Source organism: Canis lupus, chromosome 2 (assembly GCF_011100685.1).
Source record: "Canis lupus familiaris isolate Mischka breed German Shepherd chromosome 2, alternate assembly UU_Cfam_GSD_1.0, whole genome shotgun sequence".
Classification (NCBI taxonomy): domain Eukaryota; kingdom Metazoa; phylum Chordata; class Mammalia; order Carnivora; family Canidae; genus Canis; species Canis lupus.
In genome coordinates this window covers 45,146,658-45,172,409 of record NC_049223.1, presented here as the reverse complement: position 1 = coordinate 45,172,409, position 25,752 = coordinate 45,146,658, and the positions used below count along the sequence as shown (strand labels likewise).

At 40.3% G+C, this 25,752-nt stretch overlaps 1 protein-coding gene across 21 annotated transcripts in view; it reads left to right on the top strand.

Annotated features, from left to right (window-relative positions):
- Positions 1-25,752, top strand: part of PDE4D (phosphodiesterase 4D) — a 1,400,346-nt gene that overhangs the window by 1,259,244 nt on the left and 115,350 nt on the right. Inside the window, exon 1 of one of the 21 annotated variants that reach the window (XM_038530668.1) lies at positions 21,494-22,622. The exons of 17 other annotated variants lie outside the window; for them this stretch is intronic. Coding sequence is in view for 1 of the 4 variants with exons in the window: in XM_038530669.1 (XP_038386597.1) it covers positions 22,632-22,677 (46 nt within the window). In the remaining 3 variants the exon portion in view is untranslated. Of the gene's footprint in view, positions 1-21,493; positions 22,678-25,752 lie in introns of those variants that run through there. 3 more of the 21 variants (XM_038530667.1, XM_038530669.1, XM_038530673.1) reach the window with 3 other exon arrangements.

Here is a 25,752-nt window from a genome sequence, read left to right as displayed (position 1 = left end):
GCATGGACAGGGTTATAGTTAGTCAGTAGTAGAGCCAAGATGTGGACCCAAGTCCTGTCTGGCCTTCATGACACGTACGTATTTAACCACAGCGTGGCACTCCGCTGCCTCTGGACGGGTTCCTTCTAAAACACAGTTACTTCTGACCTGTCTCTGCCATTTGGGCCTCCATGCCCACAAGTTATCAGATTTACAGGGTCCTACATATTTTCTCTAAGTATCAGGGGACAGAGTGACTGGAACAGAGTAGAATTAAGGATAAAACATCTGGGGCGCCTGAGTGACTCAGTGGGTTAAGCATCTGCCTTCGGCTCAGGTCATAATCCCAGGGTCCTGGGATCAAGCCCGGGTCAGGCTCCCTACTCAGCGGGGAGCCTGCTTCTCCCTTTCCCTCTGCCTGCTGCTCCCCTTGCTGTGCACTTGCACTCTCTCTCTCTCTCTTTCTAATAAATAAAATCTTAAAAACCATTTGGTTTAATACTTCTATTAAGGACACCAATGTCAAGAGCAAGAAACTTGGCAATTATGTTGTAAACAAACTCGATAGGTCACAGGTTTTGGATTCAGATATTCTGATGGCAAAGCAACAGTTGTAGGAACAATTGGAGGTGTTTTGCAAAATTAAGAAGTAAGAAGATTTGTAAACAGCAGACCATGAAAGAGAAACAAAGATTACCTGGAGAGAGTTTTGGTTTTTTAATCAACCAAGTTACCTGAATTGGCAACTAATTGAATTGAGAAAGTAGATCTCAAAGAAGGATTTACTGATAGAAAATTAAAGATGCCCTGGTGACATTTTTAGAATCAGCTGCACTGCTGCTTATGGTGAAGAGAGAAAGAAGGCTCTGAGATTTCAATGTAAGTCCTAAGGCATAGAGAATAAATAAATACACAGATCTGAAAATTCTTCCTATTAATTGATCTTTAGAAATTAGGTGTGTCATAATATTATCAGTACAACAATGCCTTAGCCACTGGACCAAAGGAAACATCTGCAGGCTTTGGGAAATGAGAATCTGGAAAATTGTCCATGACTAAAAAACAAAACAGAGAATCCCCAAACAAAATGAAGAATGCAAAACAAAACAAAACAAAAAACAAAATGAATGCCATTTTTAAGATTCTAAGATTGGAGCTCTGATTTTGAAAGGCTCTCTGACCTCAATATTTTTTTCTCAGTTCCGTTATCTAAATTAGAGTGATTATTGGTATGGATGAGTTTTTTCAAAGCCTGCCTTTACATGAAAGCTTCCTGCCTCCTGCACGTTGAGATTTACGGTGGTCTTGGAGGGATAAACTGTTTAATGGGTCAGGGATGTCATTGGAATGATGGAAATGTTTGGAACAAGATCGAGGTGGCAGTTATACAACATGGTGAATGTGCTAAGTGCCACTGAATTGTTCACTTTAAAATTTCAATTTTATATTATGTGAATATCACCTCTATAAATAATTTTTAGATAAAAAAAACTAGCACTAAGAACATCAGAGTATAGCTTTTTGAGTTAAAAAAAAAAATGTGGCCTTGTCTAACCATAAGCCTATGATGTTCTTTAGAGTTTATACTAGGTCTTATTGATACTGGAATTCGAAGTCCTCAAAGTGCCTGGCACATAAACGGGATTCATACGTCCTTGATCAATGAATGAATGGATGATTCTGTCCAGGTCACAGTCAGGGAAGTACATTTCACACAGCCACTACTATATGTTCTGGGATATATTAAAGGAAAGTAGGACATAGCCATGAACAGATGAAAGTTATCTTCAGCTTTTTTTTTTTTTTTTTTTTTTTAGATTAGAGGAGGAATCATTAATATTTTGTGATTGTAGAGTTGGTTGATTTCATTTTGCATTTTTTTCCCCATCAGCCTCTCTGGACTTGTAGAGTACAAGTAGGATTTTCTTTTGTCCTGCATTTCTGTCTCGGGACCTTCATATCTCTGTCTTTGAATATGAACAGTTGGGAAGGTAGTGGGATTGAAATGAATCACAGGATGTTTCCACCTTCTGCCTTTCGGAGCATGACTGAATGGCAAAAGCTAGGACACACAGTATAGCTCAGTGATTGAAAGATAGTGTTACCAAAATGAAAGTCACTATATGCTGAGGTTTCTTTATGATAGCCTTTTGTTATTTTCTTTGCCATACAAGCATCTTTGAAAACACACAAGTTAGAGGGGCACCTGAATGGCTCAGTGGTTGAGCGTTGGCTCAGGGCGTGATCCTGGGGTCCTGGGATGGAGTCCTGGGATGGAGTCGGGCTCCCTGCAGGGAGCCTGCTTCTCCCTCTGCCTACATCTCTGCCTCTCTTTCTGTGTCTCTCATGAATAAAAAAATTAAATATTGAAAAAAAAAAGAAAATACACAAATTAGAGATGGGATAGAAAACATAATAACAATCTGGTGTTCTATAAACAGGAAAAGAAAATCAGGCTTCATAAAATTAATCTATATCCTCTGATCTGCTGTTAAAAACTTTTGACTGGACTGTCGAAAGAATTATTTCAACTGCCCAGATAATATACTTCTGTAGACAGCTCATACGTTGGTAACCCGCATATGCTATACAAAAAGTGTGACTTTCTTCTATTCCCTTGGTATTTGATATTAATTAGGGTTTTTTGTAAAAGCATTTATTTTTATTTTGCTTGCCCATTGTTAGAAGGATTCTTGGATCCTTAAACCAAAAAAAAAAAAAAAAAAGAATTTGGCACTTTAGAAAGAAACTCACTTTTATGAAGATGATACCAGCTATCTCCCTTAAAGGCAGAGGCAGGCAGTAAGTTTGAATTTAGAGTTTTAGAATTACTGGTACCTTTTGGCTCTCAAAAATATTTACCCCAAAGATACAAATGCAATGAAACGCCGGGACACCTGCACCCCGATGTTTCTAGCAGCAATGGCCATGATAGCCAAACTGTGGAAGGAGCCTCGGTGTCCAACGAAAGATGAATGGATAAAGAAGATGTGGTTTATGTATACAATGGAATATTACTCAGCTATTAGAAATGACAAATACCCACCATTTGCTTCAACGTGGATGGAACTGGAGGGTATTATGCTGAGTGAAGTAAGCCAGTCGGAGAAGGACAAACATTATATGTTCTCATTCATTTGGGGAATATAAATAATAGTGAAAGGGAATATAAGGGAAGGGGGAAGAAATGTGTGGGAAATATCAGAAAGGGAGACAGAACGTAAAGACTGCTAACTCTGGGAAACGAACTAGGGGTGGTAGAAGGGGAGGAGGGCGGGGGGTGGGAGTGAATGGGTAACGGGCACTGGGGGTTATTCTGTATGTTAGTAAATTGAACACCAATAAAAAATAAATTAAAAAAAAAACCACTAAAAAAAAAAAATAAAGGATGCATCACTCAGAAAAAAAAAAAAAAAAATTTTTAGTTTCATCCTTCCCGCCCCAGTTTGTCCAGTTTTCTTATGCTTTCCTTCACTGTCTTATCTTTTTCTCCTTTCTTAACTCCTTTACTCTCCCAAGTCCTGTGGCCTAATTTTCATTTGGAAGGTATTAAGCATAGAACACCAGAACAACTGTGAAGATTTCTCAAGGTAAACAAGATTTCACTTGATTTGTGGTGCCTCTGCTGCTGGTGCTGATGATAGAGGGGAGAAAGGGCAGATGCATGTAAGAAAAACATATAAACTGGAAGAACAGACCATTGTCCTGGAGAGTCAGGAGAATGAGGTCAGGCACACTGCATAGTGCCTAGGAAGAAAGCAATACTTAAAGTACTCACAGCATTGTGGATATACTCTTTCCTCTTTGAAATCGAGTCCCTCATGGTTGCTTTGTAGAAAAAAGTTGTAGCAAAGTCCCTGAAACCTCTTCCTTAATGCTGTGGGCAAGAGGCAGAGTGGACCCACCTTATACAAATAGTTGTATTTATTTATCTGAGTTGCTGGATTCACTATCAACAAATATTGATTGGAGCACTTTCTACAGGCCAGACATCTCAGACCAGGGATACACAGGTGGAAAACACAGGATTTAACATTTAAGCAGCTTATTGTCTAGTGGAGACACAGATAAATCAATAGTCAATTAAAATACGATGTGTTTAAGGTGGAGCGTTGTTAAAGTCACAGGGGCTACTCAGTGGAGTAGAGGCTTCAACTGGCCAGGCAAGGCTGTGGAAGTGGCTTCCAGAAAACAACAAAGGTAAGAAACACCTGATATGTTTAGGGAAAAGCTCCAAGGTTGGATAAGACCAGCGGTTATAAAGGACAATGAGAGGATGTGGCAAGTGAAGGTACAAAAGTGGAAGAGTCCTTCCATGAAGGAAGGAAGGCTTCATGGAGGAAGTAAGGCTAGAGCTGGGTCTTACAGGGAAAGTATTTAATAGATGGAGAGGAACAGGCATCCCACGTGAGAGGCACAGGTGAATCAAAGATGTGTGTGGCAAGTGTGACAGTCCTGTAGCAAGAGGGTCCAGATGAGTGAGATTAGAAGGGGGCTCATTGGCCAGTCAAACTAAGATGTTTTGGGTGTTGGTTAACCTAAAGTCAGTAGACAGTCATTCGTGGTTTTTGAACACAGAGGGGCATAGCAGTATTTTGGCCAAAACAGTATTTTAGGATGATTTATGTGACAAGTAGACGAGCTGGTAGCAGTGAGACCCCAGAATAGAATAATATGCCAATGAGGCCTACTTCACGTAGGTGAGAGCAATTCGACTTAGCAGCAATATTGACATTTTGTAACAACTCCTACGTGGAGAAATGGTACCCTGGAGTGTTGGGGAAAGCCACGGTGACGCCAGAAAGATAACAGTGCCTAAGCGTAGACAAATTGAGTTCAGATAAAGGAGCTGGTGCCCGGATCCACTGTGTTCTGTGAACGATTTTTATTGGTGTTTAGTCCTGCCGTTATTGTTGCTAATGATTATATTGAATAATTGCCAACCATTAATTATTTAAAACCAGATCCCTAAAGCAACTTGTAGAAAGTTGTCTTTCTTTGAATTTTTTAAAAACTTGCTTGAAATATGGAAACTTGGAATAGGAGGTCTACTCTCGCAGCACATCTGCACCTCTTCTCATTCCTGTTGTCTTCTCTGCCCTTCGTCTTCCACTCCCCGCTGCCGGCCCCTGCTGCCTGCCAATCAGCTTCCCAAGCTTTCCGGTCGTTCCCCCACCTCTGGCCAGCTGCACAGCCATCATTCAGGCAGCTCCGGATTGGTATCTCCTTTCACCAGAATTCCTGCAGCCGTGGAGTACGTGCAGAGCATCTTCCTTTTGACTCTCTTAAAACTCCAGAGGGGTGTTTCCCACACACATTGCTTTGTAATTCAATAATGGGGCCCTTGTGGTCTCTTTTTATTGCGGTTATGCTGATTTTTAAAAGCACTCAGAGTGAAAAAGAAAGGAAAGGTAGTAAAATACATGTGCAGAGATGCTCACGGAGCATGCTTGCACATGTTCTCAGCAAATATTATTATCGAAGCCTGTCTTAGCAGGTCTGAACTGTGTAAAATTCGTAAATCAGGGTCAGGGGGTTAAAAGTTTGGTTAATATCCTCATCATAGAATGTAAATTAAATATAGTGTGCACATTAAAAAGAAGTCCATGGGATGAGCCTTCTGAAAATCGTTCTTGTTTATTCTGGTTATACAATGGGGAATTGTATGTTTTATGCCATTGTAATTTCTTGAATAAATTTGCTCAAGAAAAGTACATTATAATGCAGGTTGGCACAATACACACTGGAAAGAGGTTGATAATGAATTTGGACACAGATTCCCATTTCATTTCCTGAACTTTTACACATATTTTGGCTATGTATTTACTAGTTAGGTCCACAGGAAGCATTAATTCACCGACTGTCTGAGATAAGAAATGTATTTTCCAATAGTAATTATAAACCTGTCAAAATATTGTGGGAGTTACATTGTTGGGGATCTAAAATGAACCAAAATTATTGCGAAGGTATTTAAAATCTATTGTTAATTATTTATGTAATCATAGATTATGGCTTGCATAACGACTCTGATTAAGTCATTCAACAAACTATATAGGTTTTGTGGAAGAGCAATAACTCTTGGTAAGTAAGCTGAGTGTTCCATCAGCCTTTTCTCTATATATACATTATGTTTTAGCAAACATAATATATATGTAGACCTCAATTATTAACAGCAGTATGTATCCCAGCCATTAAGAATCTAGCCCCCAACCCCCATGGAGTCCCCCTCTTCCTGTAATAAAGATGAGCATCAGGAAGGAAGCGAAAGAGGTCTCTAAGTACCCAAAATAGATGTTCAAAACTTTGCCTACCAAAGTTAGTGCACTTCACTAGCAAGAGAAATGTATACCAATATATTAGTGATGAGCTCAGTCGTGTGGTTCCAAGTCTTCCAAAATCAGACAAGTAAATTAGAAAAGGGTGAATAGGAGATTCCAGGGAAAATCACAGAGTAGCCAAGTGACCACTGATGACCTGCAAACAAAAGAACCAACAATCTATCAACATCACCCAAAACAAGCAGAGCTGTTTGGGGGCCTTTCTGAAGGTGCAGTAAGCTCAACCTGCCTTCGGAAACCCTAAGAGCATCTCAACCTGGACAGCCAAGTGTAAAAATTGACATTCAAATTGATGACATGGAGCTATCCAAAAAGGGCTAAATTATAATTTGCTCAATCTCTATTGATTTCATATGTCATATTATAGAAAGATACATATTTTGTGCACTTAAAAATCAGGAGAGAAAATAACCTCCAAATTAACCTCTGTCCCCTTCAAAACTTCTTCTTGGATATTTTTCCATCCATCTTTTCTTCTTCCTCTTTTGTCTTTGGCCTACTCTCTGGTGGCTTCTTCTCCCTCAGAATGGTTGAGTTCCTCCCTTCCTAAGGGAAAGAGTTCCCTTCTTCTTTAATCCTGTGTCCTGCTCATTTATCACCCCTCTATCACTATGGATTTTCTCACTCAAACTTCTGGAAAGGAGAGTGTACGCTTACTCCTTCCCTTTTCTTTTCTCATCCCTCTTGTGTCATCAGTTTGTGGACACCAGGGCTACATTACCACTGCTCCTGCTGTGGTTCCTCTCATCTCCTTAATGTCAAATCAGATGGACACTTTTCAGCTCATTTCTTGGTAGGCTTCAATAAGACAATTGTCAGTCTGCCCTCCTTGAAACCCTCTTCTGGAGGCCTTGAAACACTCATTATGTTCCCCTTTCAAGCTGCAATTCCTCCACCCTTCCTTTGACGTTGGTCACTCTGCCTGTTTTCCAGAATACACTCACATATTTTTGTTATTTTAACCACCATCTGTATGCTGATAACCCTAAATTCATATCCAAGTCCACCTTAGACACTTTCATGAAGTTTGAAAACTGGGCTATTTATTGAAAATTCTCACCTGCATATCTGACAAATTTATCAAAATCTTCACATCCAAAATCAAATGTAGCTTTTCCCCTAAATCTGTTCCTCTTTTGGTATCTCAGTTGGTGACACAACTGAGTCATCTGAGCACTTTGTATACATTCAGAAAATAAAGCAAAAATGAGTCACAAAAGGCATTAAAATCCACAAATCTAGTCATGCAGAGATAACTGCCATTAGTATTTGCTTTATATCCTTCCAAATGTTTGTATATTTAAAACATATTCTTAATGAGATCATATCATTTGACCATTTACCTCAGCAGCACTTTTTTTTATCTTAACATCTTGAACATTCTTCTGTCTCAAAATACACTTTTTCAAAATCAGTTTCAGAGTTTTCCATGTTCTATACATTATTTATGTAATAGCGTTATTGAACCTACAGTTGTTTAGCATTTATATCATCATCCATTTTCTTTCCCTTTTCGCTTTGTCCTTAGGAAAGAAATGGCTCTTGAGCAAAAAAGACTTATCAAATACAAAAATAAGCTCCTAGCAAGAAGGGTGAGGACTTCCAGGTATATGGTAGTAGCAATTATATTTGCCTGAGTATACTCAATAGATCAGTAAGGAATGCCATTCACTGAGGACTGCTGGGTGCCCCACTCTTCTAAGGATTTTGTTTAATTCTTACCTTAAATCTGTGAGGTTGGATATATTATTATTATTTTATAGTTGTGGAAACTAAGGTGAAGAGATTAAATAACTAGCCCAGGGCCGTGGAGCTAATAAGAAACAGAATCAGGAGTCAGATTTGGGCAGTCTGTTCCAAAGATCAACCTCCTAAGAGCAGTGCTAATCTGCCTTTTGTTGTACCCCAGGGCATCCTTTCTACTAGACTGTACCACTTAGCATTAAATTTCTTAGACTAAAACCAATAAATAATATAGTTAGCTGAATTATCAAAACCTTTAATGGACAAAGAAACAAAAAATGACAGCATTTCTATGAGATAGTGATGAATGTTTCATTCATATCAGTGGTTATTCTGGTTTGTTTGTTTTTGATAATATGGTGGGCAAGAAAACATACCAGCAGTTTAACAACGGAACCCTAATTTCAGGTTTAACATAACTTTTTAAAGAGAATCAATGTGGGGCAGCCCGGGTGGCTCAGTGGTTGAGCATATGCCTTCAGCCCAGGGTGTGATCCTGGAGACTTGGGATCGAGTCCCACGTCAGGCTCCCTGCATGGAGCCTGATTCTCCCTCTGCCTGTGTCTCTGCCTCTCTCTCTCTCTCTCTCTCTTTCTGTCTCTCATGAGTAAATAAATAAAATCTTTAAAAAAGAGAGAGAGAGAGAGAGAATCAATGTGAAATTATTGATACATTTTCCAATTTATGATTTTAAAATCATGAATTATTTGAATCTGCTAATATCAAGAGCTAAATTTTTAAGCTGTAATAGAATGTAGGCAGTCCTCTACCATTAATTCCACCTGCCTTCTTCATTCTGTCTTTCACACTCTGTTTGCTGGGGAGGATGCTTTGTGCCTATGGTATCTCTAGGTGCAATATCTGGTGTTTGTAGATGTGCACAGAAGGAAAGAAGGAAGGAAAGAAGAAGTGGGAAGGGTGGGAGGAAGAAAAGGGAGAGAAGGAAGGAAGAGAAAAAAGAAAGGAAACAAGGAAAGAAGCAAGGGTGGGAGGAAAAAGGAAAGGAAAGGAAAGGAAAGGAAAGGAAAAAAGGAAGGAAAGGAAAGGAAAGGAAAGGAAAGGCAAAGAAAGGAAGCGAAATTCAAAGGACCAATCCTTCCCCCGGGGGGAGGGAAGGAAAAGAAAAGACTTCCCCCTTCTAAAGGGGGATGTGTCGGAGGCCCTTAGGAAAAAGGAAGAAGGAAGGAAGGAAGGAAGGAAGGAAGGAAGGAAGGAAGGAAGGACGGACCAAACTCCAGAATTTCTGTAACCTCCTCCCACACAATTTGCTTTAATCATAGACTCCCCATCTCTCTTGCTCAGGCCAAAGTTTGGAGATACCCTCATGTCACGTCTTTGTGTCACATCTCATATTCAATCCATCAGGAACCCCTAAAGCCCCTACTGTCAAAATATACCCGGAGCCTGACTCCTTCCCATCACCTCCACAGTTACTTCCCTCTTGCAAGCCACCATCTTCTCTGGCCTAGATGATTGCAGTAGCCTCTTAATAGGTCACTCTGCATCTGTCTTGGCTTCATTACAGACTGTTCTAAAGCCAGGAGCCTATGCAGATCCTGTCATTCCTCTGCTCACAACCTTGCAATGGTTGTCATTTCCCTCAGAGTTAAAGTTTATTGCAGCCTACAGTGGCCAACCTGATTTGGTACCTGTTTCATCTTTCAGTTTCTTTTATACTCTTCTCCCCCTCATTCACTTACTCTCCCTGGTCCAGCCACACTAGCCTCCTTGCTGATCTTCAAGCACATCATGTATGCTTCCATCTTGAAATCATGGCATTGCATAGACTGCTCTTCTCACCAGTAATCTCAGGCCAGTTCCCTAATTTTCCTCAAGATTTTGCTCATGTTTAATTTTCCACATGAGATCAGCCCTGACCATCATATTTTTAAACTACATCCTGAATCACCCTCATTCCCAGTCCCTGATCTACTGTGTGTGTGTGTGTGTGTGTGTGTGTGTGTGTATTTACGTACTATGTCTTTCCTTCTAACACGATTTACTACATCTTCACCTATTTTATTCACTGATACAGATATATTTAGGACATTGCTTTCGTCATGGTAGGTGTCCAGTTCATTCTTGAATAAATGAATAATCACCCTACTCAGTGTGTCTTACAGAGGTGATTTGGCACCATTCATTTCCCATTAAGAGCTTTGTTCTCATTGCTAAGCCCGCCTCCCCAGTCAAGAGTTTCAGCTAGGAGAACAGGCACTTCAAGGACGTCAGTACTTGAGTCCCTGAAAGCTGTAGTCTTGGTTTCTGGCTGCCTAATTCTCTCTGAACTTAGAATAGAAAAATGTGGGCTCAAACACCCTATACTTAAGAAATATTTTAAAAGAAAGATGACGTCTTGGGGCGCCTGGGTAGCTCAGTGGTTGAGTATCTGCCTTTGGCTCAGGTCGGGATCCCAGGGTCCTGGGATCAAGTTCCACATCAGGCTCTCCACAGGGAGCCTGCTTCTCCCTCTGCCTGTATCTCTGCCTCTCTCCGTGTCTCCCATGAATAAACAAAATCTTAAAAAAAAATAAAGATGATGAAATCTTTTGAAAAACAATGCCTTAGCTAATGATCGAGGTTTATGTAAATGGCCATTCCTACATTAGGCCTGTTGCACAGTAGGAGGTATCTGGGAGGACAGTCATAACCCCAAGAACTATCCAAAAGTAAGATCCTTAGTAGCTTTCTATTATCACCTTAAGAAACTATAGAGAGTTTACTGGAGTATAAATCCACATTTTCTAGTTCCAGGATCATGTTTGTACAGTCCTGGATTAGAAAGGGGCCAACTGAAACAAGCTGAAAATATGTAGGAACCATACCCTGTGAGACCACAGAGAAGCCAGGAGAAAAGATGAGGTTGCGGGAAGGAACCTGAGCCACTTCTCTCTGATTTAAATGGAGCACTGGAGAACCTAGAGGAGGAAACACTAAAGTCCTATGCGACACCAAGAAAGGTATGCAGATCATCAAAGCATACAGGTAGAAGTCCTTTGTTCTCCTCCCTTTAGAGAATGCCAGCTTTACAAGGCACATTTTAGAAACAAATGGACTTTTCGACAGAGCTCAAATCTTTTATGCATAGGTGTTGTATATAGGTTCACAGTGCCAGCTCAGGAATATATCATGAATCCTAGCTCTAATGTGACTACTTGGGAGACCTTGTGCCTAACCTCAGCTTTCATAGAGGTAAAAGAGACTTAATAATAATAGTATCACCCTTCATATGAGGATCAAATGAGATAATCCACATTGTGCTTGGCACAATGCCCAGCATGTGGACAGCATTGGACAAAAGTTAGCTGCTGTTGTGCTTGCATAGTTGCTGTAGGTAGTTACTTACCCTTTAGAAATTTTAAATGAAAAGTGGTATTCATGGGAGGGTAAGGAAACGGGAATTACCTAGGACTATTGCCTAGGCAAGGACAGCTGGCCCTCCGGACAGGTCCTCACAGAGTAGGATTTTCCTTGGTGAATTGACCGTACTCTAGGCCTGCCCCTCAACCATGCGGTCTTAGAAGGTTGATCCAGTTCTGGTACTTGACTAGACTGACTCCCACTCTCAAAGCTCACAGGAGACTTGAAGCCACAATATCAGTTCATAGCTTAAAAGCTACAAAATGTGTTACCTTTGCCAGGGAACACATTCTCCCTCTGTAGGTGAGTTCAGAAAGCCAAAGTATGACATAGCATGGATTTACAGTAGACAGAGTTACACACAATCAGAGTGCTTACCGTTCCCAGCTTTTGAAGACCTAGGACATTGGCATGAGCAATAGGGCTAGTGTTTGCAGTGGGACGGCCCCCCTCCCTGGGCCCATATAGATACTTCCTCTCCTTGTGGGCAGCACATGTCTCCTTTTTCTCAGATTGACTTGCTGCCCACCCTCCGTTTCATGGGAACATTCTTTCTCCATCCAGATATGTTAGCACCCTCGTCCAGTTACTGCCAGGGTCCACCTTGGGAGTTTCTTGGAGATGATTTTGCATAACTCTGGATCCGTGTTTTAATTTGATCCTGAGATGTGGTAGATGATTTTGCTTTGTTAGTTTCTGGGCTCGAAGAGGAATATTTCCATGTTGTGTGCTTAACTCCTCTCTCCCAAGAAGACCTAAGAAGCCAAGAATTGTTGGAAAGTTAAGTAGAGGCTGGGCCCAATAGGCTAAAGTCACGTACCAGCCACTACAACCACCTTTTGTACTGGATGGAGCATGAGCCCGACTTGGGCCCCACTTAGCTTTTTCAGCAGCCTCCTGCTGTCCTCCCCTGCCAGCCATGGCAGGCCAGAAAGTCAGGAAATGCTCTGTCTGAAGACTGACTTCTGTTGCTTTGGACTTCCCCTAACTTGGCATCCATGAACAGATCTGCCTCAGTGCTCCAGGTTCAGTGAAGTCTCTCTATCGTAGTTTCTCAACATGTATTAAAAATGAAATTAAATCATACTTTGTACATATTTTGTTGTTTTTACTGTTTAATGACTATTTTGCCCATGAAAGAAGGAGTTGTGTTTGGTTTTTTTTTCCATTATTGTACCCAAGAGATTAAAACAATGTGTGTCACATATAGGGGTTCAATGAGAATTCCCTGGACAGTAATGCTCCTTAGGATAGTGTTTTCAGTTGTTTAAATTTTTATTTATTTTACTTTATTTTTTATTGGAGTATAGATGACACACAATGGTACACTATTTCAGGTATACAACATAGTGTTTTGACAAGTTTACACATTATACTGTGTTCACCACAAGTGTAACTGCCATCTGTCCCCAAACGTCCCTTTTATGGTATCATTGGTTATATTCCTTATGCTATGCCCTTTATTCCCATGACTTACTCATGCTCTAACTGGAAGCCTATACCTCTCACTCCCCTTCACCCATTTTGCCCGAACCACCAACCCCCCCACCGCCCGCCTCTGGTAACCATCAGTTTATTCTCTGTATTTATAGATCTGATTCTGCTTTTTATTTGTTTATTCATGTAGAGTTTTTTTTAGATTCCACTTTTGAGTGAAATCATATGGTATTTGTCTTTTTCAATCTGACTTATCTCACTTAGCATACCCTGTCTGTCCACGTCATCTCAAATGGCATGATCCTATCTTTTCTTTGGCTATATAAGATTCCATTGTGTATATATGCCACATCTTCCTTATCCATTCGTCTTTTGATAGATACTGAGGTTACTTCCATAGTTTGGTATAGAAAATAATGCTGCAATAAAAATAGGGGTGCATATATCATTTCCAAGTAGGTTTTTTTTTTCATTTTCTTTGGGTAAATACCCAATAGTAGAATAATTAGATCATATGGTATTTCTATTTTTATTTTTTTAAGGAACCTCCATATTGTTTCCACAGTGTCTGTACAAATTTACATTTCCATCACAATGCAAGAGGGTTCTTTTTCCTCCACATCCTTGTCAACACTTACTTCTTGTCTTTTTGATTCTGGCTGTCTTCACCGATCTAAGGTGAAATCTCATTGTAGTTTTGATTTGCATTTCCCTGATGATGAGCATGGTTGAACATCTTTTCATTTGTTTCCTGGCCATCTGTATGTCTTTTTTGGAAAGAAAAAAAAAAAAAAAGTCTATTCAGATCCTCTGCCCATTTTTTACTTGGAATTTTTTTTGGTGTTGAGTTGTATGAGTTGTTTATATATTTTGGATATTAACCCCTTGTAGGATATATTCTTTGCAAATATCTCCTCCCATTCTGTAGGTTATCTTTTAGTCTTATTGGTGGTTTCCTGTGATGTGCAAAAGTTTTTTTGTTTTGATGTATTCCTCATTGTATATTTTTGTTTTTGTTTCTCTTTGCTTAGGAGACATATATAGGAAAATGTTGCTATGGCCCATGTCAGGCTTATGTTCTCTTCTGAGAATTTTTTGATTTCAGGTCTTACACTTAGATCTTTAATCCATTTTGAATTTATTTTTGTGTATGGTGTTAAAAGGTGGTCCAGTTTCATTCTTTTTTTACGTGTAGCAGGACAGAGTTTTTAAAATTGAAGGTATTAACCTACTCATGCATTATGAAACCAATTCAGTGGGTTACAACAAGCAGTAAGAAAAGTAGAAATTGAATAAAATAGAAAAAATGATCATGCATCACACATGAGGAATTATTTAATGTAAATTTGTTTCAGGATAGATAGGTCTATATAACAACACAACGCACACACATGCACATATACAGGCATGCTTATGCACAAACACTTTGGGGTGTTTTTGTTTTTTTAAATATTTTATTTATTTATTTATTCATGAGAGACACACAGAGGCAGAGACATAGGCAGAGGGAGAAGCAGGCTCCCTGAGGGGAGCCTGTTATGGGACTCGATCCCAAGACCCCAGGAAAACAAACCGAGCCAAAGGCAGAGCTCAACCACTGAGCCACCTAGGTGCCCCAGTACACACACTTTGTAATCTAAGGTGCTCTTATTATGGAGGGGCAAAAGGAGGGGTGATGCAAGCAGTGTTGATTTGTAAAAATAAAAAAAATAGGGATCCCTGGGTGGCGCAGCAGTTTGGCGCCTGCCTTTGGCTCAGGGCGTGATCCTGGAGACCCGGGATCGAATCCCACATCGGGCTCCTGGTGCATGGAGCCTGCTTCTCCCTCTGCCTGTGTCTCTGCCTCTCTCTCTCTCTCTGTGACTATCATAAAATAAATAAAAATTAAAAAAAAAATAAAAAAAATAAAAAAAATAAAAAAAATACTAGAATTCCGTATACTAAATTCCAGTAATAAGATTCAAAACAGCTCTTGACAAGTGTATATAGAAGGACAGGGAGGGCTACATCTGAATCTCTAGGTGGGTGTGTGAGTTTAATATTTATGGAAATAAGGTATTGATTTAAGATGGTAATGAATACTCTGTTTCAGTTTTTTATATTACTATATAACATACTATTCAAAAAATTGATGTCCTGAAAAGCACCTCTTGTAGTATGCAATCCCCACTGGGCTCAGCGAGGCAGTTTTTGTCTTACTGTGGTTCTAAATGTGGCTGCATTCCCTTGGCCACTTGACTGGAGGCTGGGGGCTCAGCTAGGTTGACCCTACCTTCTGTCTGCTTCCTGCAGGCTCAGGGCTCTTCTGTCTCTCCATGTGGGCTCTCTATGTGATCTCTCCTGCAAAGGAGTGAGACTTCCTTACCTGGCAGCTCAGAACTCCCAGAACACAAAAACAAGGCCATCTTAATGCATAAGCCCAGAACTGGCACACAACCAATTTTGCCACTTAAAGCAAGTACCAGGCCCAGCCCAGTTTCAAGGAGAGGAGACTATATAATTTGTATTATTATAACAAATGTAATAGAATATCATACCCTTTTGGTCCAAAATGCCTATTTCCCCTCATTTCACCTCTACAGTGCTTTGCTAATATGAGCTCTTTTTCTTTTCAAATGTCCTCCCCTTACTCCTCCATCTATTGAAATCCTACTCATCTTTCTGTGTCCAACTCAAAGCTACTTCTGTGACTCTTTTCTTGATGCCCCCTGCCCCATTATCTCATGCTGGAAACAATCACCCTATATATTGTTAGTACTCTCGTAATCACACAGCTTTATGGCTACATTTTGTATCATGCCTTGACGTATGGTTGTACACACACACACACACACAGACACACACACAGATACACATGTAGATTCCTTTCTAGATTCTAAGCTAGATTAGGTGATCAGTAAGTCTTGAAAAAATAAAATGTCTCTTAGGCATTTTAAATGACAACTCTAAATATTTATAATTTTTAACTAGTACAAAGAGATAAATGGTGAGATGCTCAAAGCTAATGGGGAAAAAAAAAAAAAACTCTAAATGGAGCACCAGCATAAAACAATTGCCTTTTAGGGGCACCTAGGTGGCTCAGTGGTTGAGCATCTGCCTTTGGCTCAGGTCGGGATCCTGGGATCAAGTCCTGCATCAGGCTCCCCACAGGGAGCCTGCTTCTCCCTCTGTCAGTGTCTCTGCCTCTCTCTGTGTCTCCATGAATAAATAAATAAAATCCTTTAAAAAATTGCCTTTTATATCTTTAGAAATTCCTTTTCTATATAGTAATTTTTATACCTGGCACTTTGTCTTGTGTTGTTTTTTTCTCCAAACAGTTTATATTTAACTTCTATATGGTGATTTCCTCCTAGCTGATATGAAGCTTAATGCCTTATCTTAGAAAAATACACATTTCAACCAGCTTATATTTTATGGAAATGTTTGAGGAGCCAGTAGCCCTCATACAATAGTATCACAGTCAAATACAAGGGCATGTTTGAAGGTGCCCTGTCACTCTTAGAACTATGGATTTCCCCCTGCACCAGTTTTGTACATCAGTAGCCTTAAATTTTGATCTGTGGCCCCAAGTGGTTCGTGCTTTTCAGAAGAAAGTTCAGTGAGCTTTCAGAACTTGCATGCAGAAGTGTGTGTCCATGTTCCCCCATGCACCAGTTTTGTACATCAGTAGCCTTAAATTTTGATCTGTGGCCCCAAGTGGTTCGTGCTTTTCAGAAGAAAGTTCAGTGAGCTTTCAGAACTTGCATGCAGAAGTGTGTGTCCATGTTCACATCTATATTTTCCTGAGGAGATAGCCCAGTGTGTTCATCAGATTTTTAAAGTTTAAGAACCCCCTATTATATTGATTTTAAATCTACCTAGCCTCGTAGAATCCCTCCCTTTGGAATAAAAAAATAAGATTATTTTTCTATTGCATGTGTAACCAACTCTTCCTAGAGAAATTGGACATTTATATAAACCCTTCAATCTTTCATCTTTGGATTTTACTTCTAGGTAATTCTAATGCTGTGTTATAACCCTAGTACTGGAGGTTGCTTATCATGCCTCTGGCAACTTCACCAGTGTGGGCCTTCTTAAACTTAAACTGCTACTCCCACTGTGATCCCTAGACCAGCAGCATGAACATCACCTGAGCACTTGTTAGAGATGCAGAACCTCAGCACTCAGAAATGCAGCCCTACTCAATCAGAATCTGCATTTTAACAAGGTTGGTTGGAGGGGGCTGAGCACATTAAAGTATGAGAAGCCTAGCGCATCTAATAACTCACGTCCTGTTTTTTCAGTCTTTCAGGATCTGTTTTTAAATTATCTGTAATAACATTAACAATGATCATTAGATTTCTATTTTAATATCACCTGCCCGTTTTGATGAAATCTTCTCATAACTTCAAGATTTGCTAAGAGGTAAGGGATGGGGGAGTGAGTCAACTAATTGGTCTGATTATTAAATAACAATACCATTCAGGGCATATGTGTAGTTTCTGTGATGCCCAGCAGAATTCAACAGTACCTACAGCTCTACTCTTGGTTCTAGTGTCTATGTTTTCCAGTGGGTTTCAAAATATTTAGAGAAAGAAGCTGGAAAGTCGACTATTTTAAGATGAATACTATAAATGAGGTGACTTTACCAATAAGTTGAAAATGCAATGATTATGCTGAATTACATCGAAAGAATTCAGTTTATGCTCTGAAAAAAATTCCAAAAGCAGAATTTTGCTGCTTATGTTCTCATAATAGATCCAGCAGTGCTAAGTTAAGCATACATCTTTTCTGGCTATACGGTGTGTGTACCAAACTATCTTTTTCTCCAATATTTGACTTTCATCTCTAAGAGTTTAAGGAATTTATGGCTTGGTGCATTTGATGTGGCACGGTTCCACATGTGAGGGATGGTGATTTGGATAGCATGATAGAAGTACGTGCCAAGAATAATTGGCTTCTGTCTTGCGGAACAGCTCAAATACTATGTGTATCGCAGCATGTAATTTGGGTGTACAAGATGCCTGTAGTTCAAAGTGCTTTGCTCCTTTGCAGTGGCAAGCTGAGCTTCCTGTTGGCTGGCTCCTGTGTTTGCATTAAACAGCCTGGGTACAGTTAGAAAGAAAGCACCCATGTAGTGAGTGTGTTCTCATAATCCTTCAAGTGACATAGACATTAGCTCCAGGATTCTTTTTGTCCCTCTGTCCCTTCCTATTCTCGTCCCTTCTTTGTTCTCTTCCTTCTACTGAGCATAAGGCAAATCAATTCTATTTCTGCTTACTTTGACTCTTTGTCAGTTTTTTTCAAGCTGTGTTTCCTTGCTATTATTAAGATTTACTTGAGGCTTTGATACAATATGCAGAGTCCCAGGCTGTTCCCTTTAGAATCTGATTCAGGAAGCTTGGGAAGGAAAAGAGAAGCTGGGTTTTCAACTAGGAGTCCAAGCAGTTCTTATAGTTAATCTAGTTTGAGAACTGCTAACGTTCTCACAAGTAAAGGCTTTTGAGTGAAATGTACCCTGGTTATCAACACTGTGTGACTTCAGGTAAATTACCTAAACTTTTCAAGCCCCGAGTTCTAATGTGTAAAAGAGAGTGTTAATACTAACTCATGGTGCGGCTGTAGGGGACAATGTATATACAGCATCCAGGATAGTGCATGGTTCATAGTTTACCATCAGTAAACATCAATTCCCTGCAACTGATGATTCTCATTGCAATGTAAGATTCTCTCAGAGTCAATTTTGAATTTTTTTCCAAATGTTCATCTATATCATGTATAATTTCTAAAGTAAAATGCAGGTAACAAAACATCCAATTTTATTTTATTATTTTAAAGATCTTATTTCTTTGACAGAGAGCACAAGTGGCAGGCAGAAAGAGAGAGAAGCAGGCTCCCCACTGAGCAAGGAGCCTGATGTGGGGCTTGATCTCAGGACCTTTAGATCATGACCCCAGCCAAAGGCAGGCGCTTAACCAAGTGAGCCACCCAGATGCCCAAAACACATCCACTTTTAATTTAGTAACCATTTTTGAGAGTCTATGGTAGGTTAGGAAGTTGAACATATATCTCTAATCCCCACGGTAAGCCTGATGTGTGTGGTAGATGTAGTCATTCCCATAGAACACACATAAATTGAGGCTCAGGGATACTTGTACATTTAGTAAAGTAGCAGATCCAAATCTAAGCATTAGAGGCCCAGTTCAGCACACTTTTCATTCTATCACAACAGTCTTTGTCCCTTCTCACTGTGTCTCTTTTTAAGAATAACTAACCTGTACGGTGCCTGGGTGACTCATTCAGTTGAGCAGCTGACCTCAGTTTTAGCTCCATCATGATCTAAGGGTTGTGGGATCAAGCCCTGTGTCAGGCTCTGTGCTCAGCGGGGAGTCTGCTTGAGATTCTCTCTCCCTCTCTCTCTGTAAAATTAATAAATATTTTTTAAAAGAATAACCTGTATACCCCTGCCCACACATATATACCAAGAGCTGTAAAGGTATGAAATAAAGTTGAGTTAATTTTCTGAGTAATTCATTTTATTCAAATCATCTCAATAATCTATTCCACAAAAAATATTTATATAAATCAGTTGTCCTCAAACTCAAATGTCTCTGCAAACTCAAATGTCTCCGAGGTCAGACAGGTAACATAACAGAACAGGCTAGCCAGTTAGAAGCCAATAAGGCAAATGAAGGGAACAGCCCCTCTAAAGAAAGCAGTTTCTGCTTAGTTCCAGGCTCTTGTTGAAGTGCCAGGATGTGGGTTCCCTGTTGTCAAATCTTTAGCTTTTTTAAGTCAGGAAGAAATCCAAAATTTTAAGTGTAATTTCCCAATTTTTAAACAATGTGTGTGGGCTAAACCACATCCGTGGACCACATCTTGCCAGAGGACTGCCAGCCAGTTTGCAACCTTGACTTAACTGTCCTCAATTCTGTGCTTCTTTGGACCTAGTGAACAAGTTCATTTAAATGGCTTGTGCATATAGTGGACCCTTCTAGGCAGTGTCTTTACAATATATGCAAATTTCAGGGACTGAATTTTCGTTTTCTGATATCTGATTTTCTTAGAACCTAGTTAGACTTGTTCTGTGACTGATACTCGGAACTCAAGAATTTAGTGTAACAGCAGGAGCGCTAATGAAGTAACTTACAGTGTGAAATGCATTGTCAAGTAGACAGGATACCATACTGGCCTGATCAGTTCACTCTTTCCTAGTAATTCAGCCCCTGGGAGGTAAAATCCTAATCAGAAACTACTTTCGTGAATATTGAGCCAGAACCGAGGAACTGAGCGACAGACATTAAAGAAGTGCTTCCCTGCATCAGGGGGCCCTAGAATCTTTCTCTCTTTATGGAAACCTTGCCACTGGGTTGAAATAGGACTCTCCTCCTCCCCCAGATATGCCAAATAATGCTGGCCAGGTAGCTTTGCTCCTGGAAGCCTGGTTCTCAAACTCATGGTGAGACTGTGTTAAAACTCAGATTGAAGGGCTGGCCATACCCCAGGGATTCTGATTCAGTACATCTGGAGTAGAACCTGAGAATTTTGCACTTCTAACAACTTCTCAAGTGATGCTGATGCTCATGGACTTCTTGATGGGGAACCCTCTGAGAACCACCTTGCTCCAGTTCATCTTCACTTGCCACTGTTACCTGTGTCTCTGCTTTAATAGGCTCATGTAGTCATATCCTGATCCTGGGACAGGAACCTGGATGTTTGGACAGTTTTTAGGTTGTCCATATTTACATTTTTAAAGCATTGTATTTAATTAAAACTATTTGACTAATTACTCCATTTTATCAAATCCATGATGCTGCTGATTGTAAGACATGGATTTTAGGGGCATAAAAATGTGGGGAAAGAATGTGCTCTTTTTAGAGTCACTGCACTTCAGTACAGAAAGCTTCAGTTTGGGGTCATCTCCTCTAGATTATGTTCTATTAAAGCTGAACTAGGTGGACCCATTTGAAGAAAGGATTGCTATGAATCTCTCTAAACAAACACAAGCTGAATAGTAAGCCTCCCTTTTCCAGGTCTTAATGAAAAAGGCACAGTGATCTATGGCTGACTTTGTCATCTAATTGAAATTTATTGTTATTGTATCTGTCCTCTCCTACTCAAACATGACCCCGCACTGCCAGGTCTTCACTATGGAATGAATCTCTTTTTGTCTTATTGGATTGCTGGGGCTGTGCACCTTTTTTTTTTTTTTTCTTTTTCCATAGTTGATTATCCGACTCACTGTTTTCTTGGCCTCTCAGAAAAGGACAATTATAGGACAAGGATTGTTCCACTGTCCTAATCCTACCTTGTCTTTATGGTCATAAATTACTGGTCCTAAGAAAAAAGGTTTTGGAAAAAATGATTCCGTTAAATTTCAGTAAGCATCTTCATGCCTATGTAAGAGGATGACTGGAGAGACAGAAATTCTAAATCTTGGGAGGGCTGGGTGGCTCAGTGGTTGAATGCCTTCGGCTCAGGGCGTGTCCCAGAGTCCCAAGATTGAGTCCCACATCAGGCTCCCTGTGGGGAGCCTGCCTTTCCCTCTGCCTGTGTCTCTGCCTCTTTCTCTGTGTCTTTCATGAATAAATAGTAAAATCTTAAAAAAAAAAAAAAAAACTAAATCTTGCTCGCCATTTCTCAGTCTATTTTTGGAAAAAGGTCCTAGGAATTCATATATTTATGATTTTGGGGCAAAATCACTAAGGGGAGTCCCTTAGTTATATTAATATGAGGCTTTGTGGGCCTCTCTTTCCCTAGAGAAAGAATGTGACAAGGTCTCCCCCTTTTCATTAGAAGCTGCCCGCCCTTTGGTAAAGTTGGGAGACTAGAACTAATTACCTAAGAATTTCAAAGTCTGCTGGGAGAAGAGAGATGGGACCTCTTTCTGCTATTACAAGTAAGGGAAGCCCAAGAAAATAGATTTGGTGAGGCCAGATATTTATTGTCGGAAGGCATGCTGAACAACAGGCCCTAGAGAGCTTAACACGGCTGGAAGGAAGGCAAAGCTCGGGTACCTGCTCAAGGCAATGGCCCAGGGTTGTCGACTGAGGGCAGATTTTTTTGTCTAAATAAGTAAAGTGAAATCAAAGAGCTACAATCTTGGGAGTCCAAGGTTGAACTATCCTAGAAGCCTGGGGAGACCTGAACCGGCAGCACCCCAGGACCTCACAGGACCAGTGTTCAACCGTGATACCATGTAACAGCAGCAGAAGCCTTCATGCTAATTGGTAATCCTCTCTCCACCTGCAGTTTAGAAGCAAGATTCTGTTTTAGTTTGAATAATTCCTGAGGTTCTTGGGCAATTTGGAAGAGGGGGAGTTTTCAAGAAGGAAGAGACTAGATTTCCCACTGAAAGGGGAACTCCAGTGATTAACTGGAGAAACAAAAGAGATGTGACAGTATTTACATCTCAGCATTATGCTAGCCCTTATGGATATAGAATTAAATGAGACAAGATCACTTATGACAAGCACAGACTCTCAAGAAAATTACCTAAGTTTACTTAGGGAAACTGACACTCATCCATTCAGCAAACTATTGAGTATTTCCTGTGTTCTAGAACCTGGGATCCACGGTGACCTAAAATAAACATAATTCTAACCTCATGGAATCTTCCAAATCCAATAGAATAGGTGTGATCATGATAGCATTTGTAAAGTTATGCTTAAGCTTCCCTATCTTTTAGAGAATGCTAGATATACAGAGAGTTTCACGGATAATAAGTCATTCACATACACCTTGAGGGACTTCTAGAATCTCTTCATAAATGAAAGAAAAAAAAAGGTATTTCCGATGGAGGGGACAGCATGCGTAATACAGTCACAGACATGTAAAAAAGGTGACTATATCTGAGTAGCTTATGGTATATACAGCGCAAACAGATGGGAGGGCAAGGAACAAGATGATGTGTGAATGCAGGTTGGGGCCACCTAAAAAATCTTATTTATATTTATAAATAGTGGCGCAAGTACAGATAAGTGAGGCTTGCCACAGTCTGTAGTTTAGGTGACATAGGTGGGACAGGTTGTGAGTGCGGCCAAGTGGAAAGGATCCATGGAACTGCTGGAAGCAGGGAGGGAGGCTAGTTTGGGAGAATACTGCAGTGTCCTAGGCATGACCTCATGGAAGAAAATTGAGATCTTTATCATATGCTGTGTGTTAGAGAAAATAAAGAGGTAGACCCCACTCTCAACAAGCTTAAGATGTAAAACAGGTGAAACCTGAGAGCAGGTATACCATAATGTAGTTGGAAGCGCTGAAGAAAGCACACAGTACCTGGATTACCACTGTACCCCGTGGTTGGTAAAGAAGGCTGCTGGGAGAGAGTTGAGGAAGTGAGGACCATGGTCAATGCAGAGATAAGAGGAGAAGAGCAGTGTTGAAAGAAAGAAAGAGAGAAAGAGAGAGAGAGAGAGAGAGGAAGGAAGGAAGGAAGGAAGGAAGGAAGGAAGGAAGGAAGGAAGGAAGGAAGGAAGGAAGGAAAAGAAAAAGAAAAAAAGAAAAGAAAAGAAAAGAAAAGAAAGAAAAGAAAAGAAAGGAAAGAAAAGAAAGAAGAAAGAGAGAGAGAGAAAGAAAGAAAGGCCTCAAAACATTCAGTCCTCCTTGTATAATGGTGGATGCTATTTTGAGCACGTCAATTTCAGGAGACACCATAATAATGTGTTTGTGTGTGTGCTTCAAAAGCCACCACCATAAAAGACCTCAAGTTCACTCATGAAATTCAAGCACCAGTTTTTGCCCTTGAGTGTGGAACAGTTCTGCTACCCTACAAACTAGAGCTCGTAATGTCACATTATAAGGCATCTCTCTCTTTTTCTTGGTAATTTAGTGGCCATATAAACCTATATGTGACTTGTGGTGAATATGGTGATTCTCACTTTATAACCAAAGAGGGTGGATTTTACAGTTTGTGAGCAGTCATGACCGTAAAGCCTGAAGTATGAGTCACAGGGTCTTACCCAGGTAGCAAGATGTGTTACTGTTCAGTTGGTTAGCTGAATATCCTGAGCTAACCTCGTTGAAGTTTGCTTTGTCCATAAAAACCTGGATCTTTACTGATAGATCAAGGGTCTGAATTTTGCTTCTGGTTCTTGGCTGATTCTATAGTTTGGGGAAAATGTCTCAATCATTTTGCTCTGGGTTTCTCTGTAAACAAGGGATTGCACCTTGTTTACTGGAAGGTAAACTGGAAGTGTTAAATATCCTCAACAGATTTGTTCTTTTGGTAACCAATATGATTAAAGCTACTAAGTGAATCTTAGTTTTATTAGGTGACAACTGCCCAGACAAAAGACTGCTTTCTAAAAAAAAAAAAAAAAAAAGACTGCTTTCTCAACCTCCCTTAGAGATACGGGTACCAATGAAATGTAGCAGAGGGAGCTCCTGCCTGGAGCTCCCTTTCACCCTTGCCAATCTTCCTATAGCATGGACTTGTGAATGTTCATGTGATGGCTGGAGCATCAGTGGCCATCCAGCAACCTGCGTGGCCTTGACAATGAAAGGCATGTGTGTAGGATGGTGGAGCAGAAAGATGATAGGAGCCCAGTTTCTCTGGTGAAAACGGTGTCATCATTCCAGCCTTGGCCTATCCCTGAATTCTCTTCACATGAAACAAAAGGGGTACCTGGGTGGCTCAGTCAATTAAGTGGCCAACTCTTGGTTTCAGCCCAGGTCAGGACTTAACGGATGGTGAGATAGAGCCCCACGATACCCCACCCCCCAGGTCAGCAAGGAGTCTGCTTGAAGATTTTTCTCCTTCTGCCCCTCCCCCCCAACCTGTATTCACTGGCACCTGCACTCTCAATCTCAAAATCTTTAAGAAAAATGAAACAAAAAGAAATCACTCTTACCCCACTACTGGCTGCCTAATTCAATTTCTAACTAATATATTAGTATCACATTTATCTTTACATAATTTTCCATCACTAGGTTCTTTTTTTTTAAAGATTTTTATTTATTTATTCATGAGAGACACACAGAGAGAGGCGAGAGGCAGAGACATAGGCAGAGGAAGAAGCAGCCTCCCTGCGGGGAGCCTGATGTGGGACTCGATCCCAGGACCCCAGCCAGGATCACGCCCTGAGACAAAGGCAGATGCTCAACCATTGAGCCACCCAGGCATCCCCCATCACTAGGTTCTGTCTTTACAGTATTGGAGGCAATGGCTTACGAACTTGGGGGTTTTGTTGATGCACTTCGAGGTTCAACATAACTCACCAAATTTCTAAAATTATTAAAATTATGAAAACCAGCCACAATATGTGAGCAATTGCTGATGTTTGATCGAAATTGAGAAGAGGAAAATCGAGAGAAGTTTATTAATCTAGGAAACCACGGAATTTTTAAAATACTGGAAGTTGTTGGGGTTGGAGGAGCTAAAAGCACGTTTGATCTCAGTCTGTAGCAAGTTCACATTTTATAGTGGGATGGAAACCTCTATTTCTCAGTACACCTGTGCTTTGATCTCCTTGTCTGTGATTGCAATGTGATTATGAGGATTACTGGGTCATTCTCAGCCAAAGCTGTTTTTGTGATTTAATTTTCTGGGAGAGGAAAGGGGATCATTAAAGGATATCATTAAAAGGAGAGCCACGAGGCTTGTAATTGACCTTCCTTGAAAGTAGTCCCATCTGGAAGATTTTATCGGTAAACATTTATCAGTGTATTTGGCTTTTAAGCAGGTTCCCTTGTCTTTAAGCAAACAGGCAGAGGCTAAAAAGGAACCACATGAGTGCCCATGGGTGGCTTTTTGTGCATGTTCAATGGGAAGAAAAATTATATTTCAGGAAAAAAGTTCTAAGATAATTACGTGATTGTTTTTTCAGCTTTGCTTCAGTGATTTTCTTTTTCAGACTGTCATTTTCAGGTTATGATGTTCTTCAGTGATTCTGCTCTGTTGTGACTTGCTTGCATG